Consider the following 2796-nt stretch of genomic DNA (forward strand, 5'->3'; position numbering starts at 1 on the left):
GATATACACTCAATTTTGAACAGGGCTATCCCCTGTCCGGAGGCACATATGCAGTGTCCACCATACACGTTCGGTGCCTATGTTGCACCACCAACTCTTTTTTGAGTTGAATTTGATCTTGAACGTTTATTGGACTTCTAGATGGTTACCTAGCACTAGATTCTACAAGTATTCATCACCACTCACTCCTAGATTTATCTAGGCCAAGCTATCTTTTTATTTATCATGTATAACACGACCAAAGAAAAAAAAATGTTATATCACTAATATATATGTGTGCCCATCAACACTCCTAGATCTGATAGTAGGTGTTTTTTTTTCATTTTTCATCATAAATGAGAGATTGATTGTGCATTGTGGCTACTCTTTTATCCCAATGTTTTGTTTTGCAATTTTTCAGTCATATCGCAACGGTGCAGTCTCCTAGTTTGCAAAGTGCCATCACACATAAACACAAGGGAGCAAGCTAGGACATCCACGGGCAAAACGCTGCCTAGCAGCAAGATTGCAACTCTGCACTGACTACTACTTAAGTTAAGCGTCACTCACGCTGACCGCAAGCTTCGGCGCAGGTCACTCACGTCAGCGCTGAAGACGTTCGTTGTTCAGACGCAGAGCTATACTCGTAATAGTCTTTCAGAGGCCGAAGTTGCAGAGCGTCAGAAATTCCATCTCTGTGTCGACATACTTGGTCCAGAGATGCTTGTACTGGTTGAAGGCGACGTCCAGCCATGGCTTCATGTTCCCGTTGAAGTGTATCACCGCAGCTCCACGGATGTCCTCGGGCCTGATGTGTGGGTTGTAGCCGAGCCCCATCACGTGCCATGACTTGTCCAGCGGCTTCGTCTTGCCGTAGAATGTCATGAGCCCGACTGGAAGCACGGACGTCGGATCCCAGAGCGTGCCGTTCTCGTTCTGCAACGAAGACAACGCATATGTAACTTGAAAGGGTGTTGAACTGCTTCCCATAAAATTCGTAAACGCGGCAACGGTAGAGGCAAGAAGCAAGCATAGCTTACCATTTCCATGAATCGGTGGAACTGCTCGGTGCATTGCTCCCGGCGCCACGCCTGGAGGTCGAACACGTTGACGCCGTAGGACCAGGCGCAGGCGCGATCGCTGAAGCTCTCCCGCACGACGGGTTCCGAGAAGTTGAGGTACTTGCCGTACCGCCGGAACCCTCCGAAGCACGTGTGCAGCGCGGCGTTCACGTTGGCGCCCATGTCGACGCGCCACAGCCCCGCCAGGTCCCTCTGCACCACCACGTCGTCCTCCAGGAGCACCACTCTCCGCAGCGCCGGGAACATCTCCGGGAGGTAGAACCGGAGGTAGTCCAGCAGCGCCACGTCCCTGTTCCCGTCCTCGACCTGCCTGAGCACCGGCGAGTAGGTCGCGTTCAGGAACGGGAAGTCGGAGACGGACAGGAGCTGCACGTGCGCGCCGAGCGGCGGCGGGCGGCGCGCGAACCAGACGCGGAAGGCCGGGAGGTACATGGGCGCCGTGACCACGTGGAAGACGTGGCGCGAGGGCTCGGCGGCCGCGCGCGCCGCCGAGGCCACCACGACGGAGACGGCGAGCACGTTGTCGGAGAAGACGGCGTAGTGGTAGAGCGACGGGTCCGCGAGCTGGGGCGGCGCGACGGGGGCCTCGTCGGGGATGGCGGAGGCGTTCGCGAGGCGGGCCTCCAGGAGGCGCATGGCGAGGCAGTGGAGCGACTTGGGCGTGGACCACGCGGCGATGCGGGAGTTGAGCACTCCCGCGCGGCGCGCGCGGAGGAGCTGCTGCCCCACGGCGAATACGGTGTCGGAGAGCTTCTGGGTCTTGGACTGCGTGTCGAACGCCTCCTTGGCGCCGCCCGCGAGGGAGCGCGCGCGCTTCACCTGGGCCTTGATCTCCTTCTCCAGGGCCGCCACGGTGGAGACCGAGAGACGGGCGGCGAGGGCGGAGAGGCGCGAGGAGATGGAGAGGAAGGCGTCCGTCTGGGAGGCCGAGGCCGCGCTGAGGTGGCGCGCGTGGGCCGTGTAGGCCGCCAGGACGGCCGCGTGGTCCTCGGCGTGGCGTTGCACGATGGCCAGGCGCGATGCCGGGGAGGCTGCGGCGGCAGAGCTGGTGGCGGTCGCGGACAGGAGGAAAGACACGGAGGCGAGGAGGATCAGGGTGATGACAGCCGCGAGCGCCACGCGACGACGTGCGGAGGCCCGGGCACCGGCCATGGCGAGCGCGTCGTGTGAGTTCGAGAGGGCCTGGCCCTGGACGAGGAAATGGCGGCAATGTTTAGGTGGGTTTTGTTTGGACTTTAGGTCTCGGATGTGTTCAACCGTTTGTGGATTTGATTTAGTGGCGCCGTCGCCGATCAGATGTGAGACTTTTGGAGTGGGTTTTCTCCGGCATGTCCGGTTGGCTAGCACTTGCTGGCCTCGGAGCACTAGTTAGCTAGTGGTCTCTAAGTTGACCGTGCGTATGTGCCAAGATGGTTAGTGCGGTAGAGTTCAGACTTGAGCCATTGTTGCTGCCTTACCTAAGGTTATATGTGACTTGTATTAAAGAAAACGAATCAGTGGCCTGGTGTTAAGTACGGTTTGGAAATGAATCACGATTTGTTTGAGCTTTTAAATTTTAAAAATAAATAGAAATAAAGCTCGATTCTAATATGATTTTATACTTAAATTTTATAGTGTAAAATCTAGAGTTCATTGCCACTCCTAGTGTTAAGGGCACATTTGGAATGGTTAGCCGCTTAAATTAAGTGTAAAGTTTCTAAACACCACAACTAAAGTCTCAACTAACTGTTAGTTA

At 56.1% G+C, this 2796-nt stretch overlaps 1 protein-coding gene across 1 annotated transcript; it reads right to left on the reverse strand.

The window, feature by feature from the left end:
• Window positions 1–361: 361 nt before the first annotated feature.
• LOC103654257 (probable galacturonosyltransferase 9) lies at window positions 362–2371 on the reverse strand. The gene is made up of 2 exons (XM_008681089.3): window positions 1020–2371; window positions 362–915 (listed from the first exon to the last, which is right to left on the reverse strand). The coding sequence occupies exons 1-2, from the start codon at window positions 2211–2213 to the stop codon at window positions 637–639; spliced, it is 1473 nt and encodes a 490-aa protein (XP_008679311.1). The 5' UTR covers window positions 2214–2371; the 3' UTR covers window positions 362–636.
• Window positions 2372–2796: the final 425 nt, after the last annotated feature.

Source organism: Zea mays, chromosome 4 (assembly GCF_902167145.1).
Source record: "Zea mays cultivar B73 chromosome 4, Zm-B73-REFERENCE-NAM-5.0, whole genome shotgun sequence".
Taxonomy (NCBI): Eukaryota; Viridiplantae; Streptophyta; class Magnoliopsida; order Poales; family Poaceae; genus Zea; species Zea mays.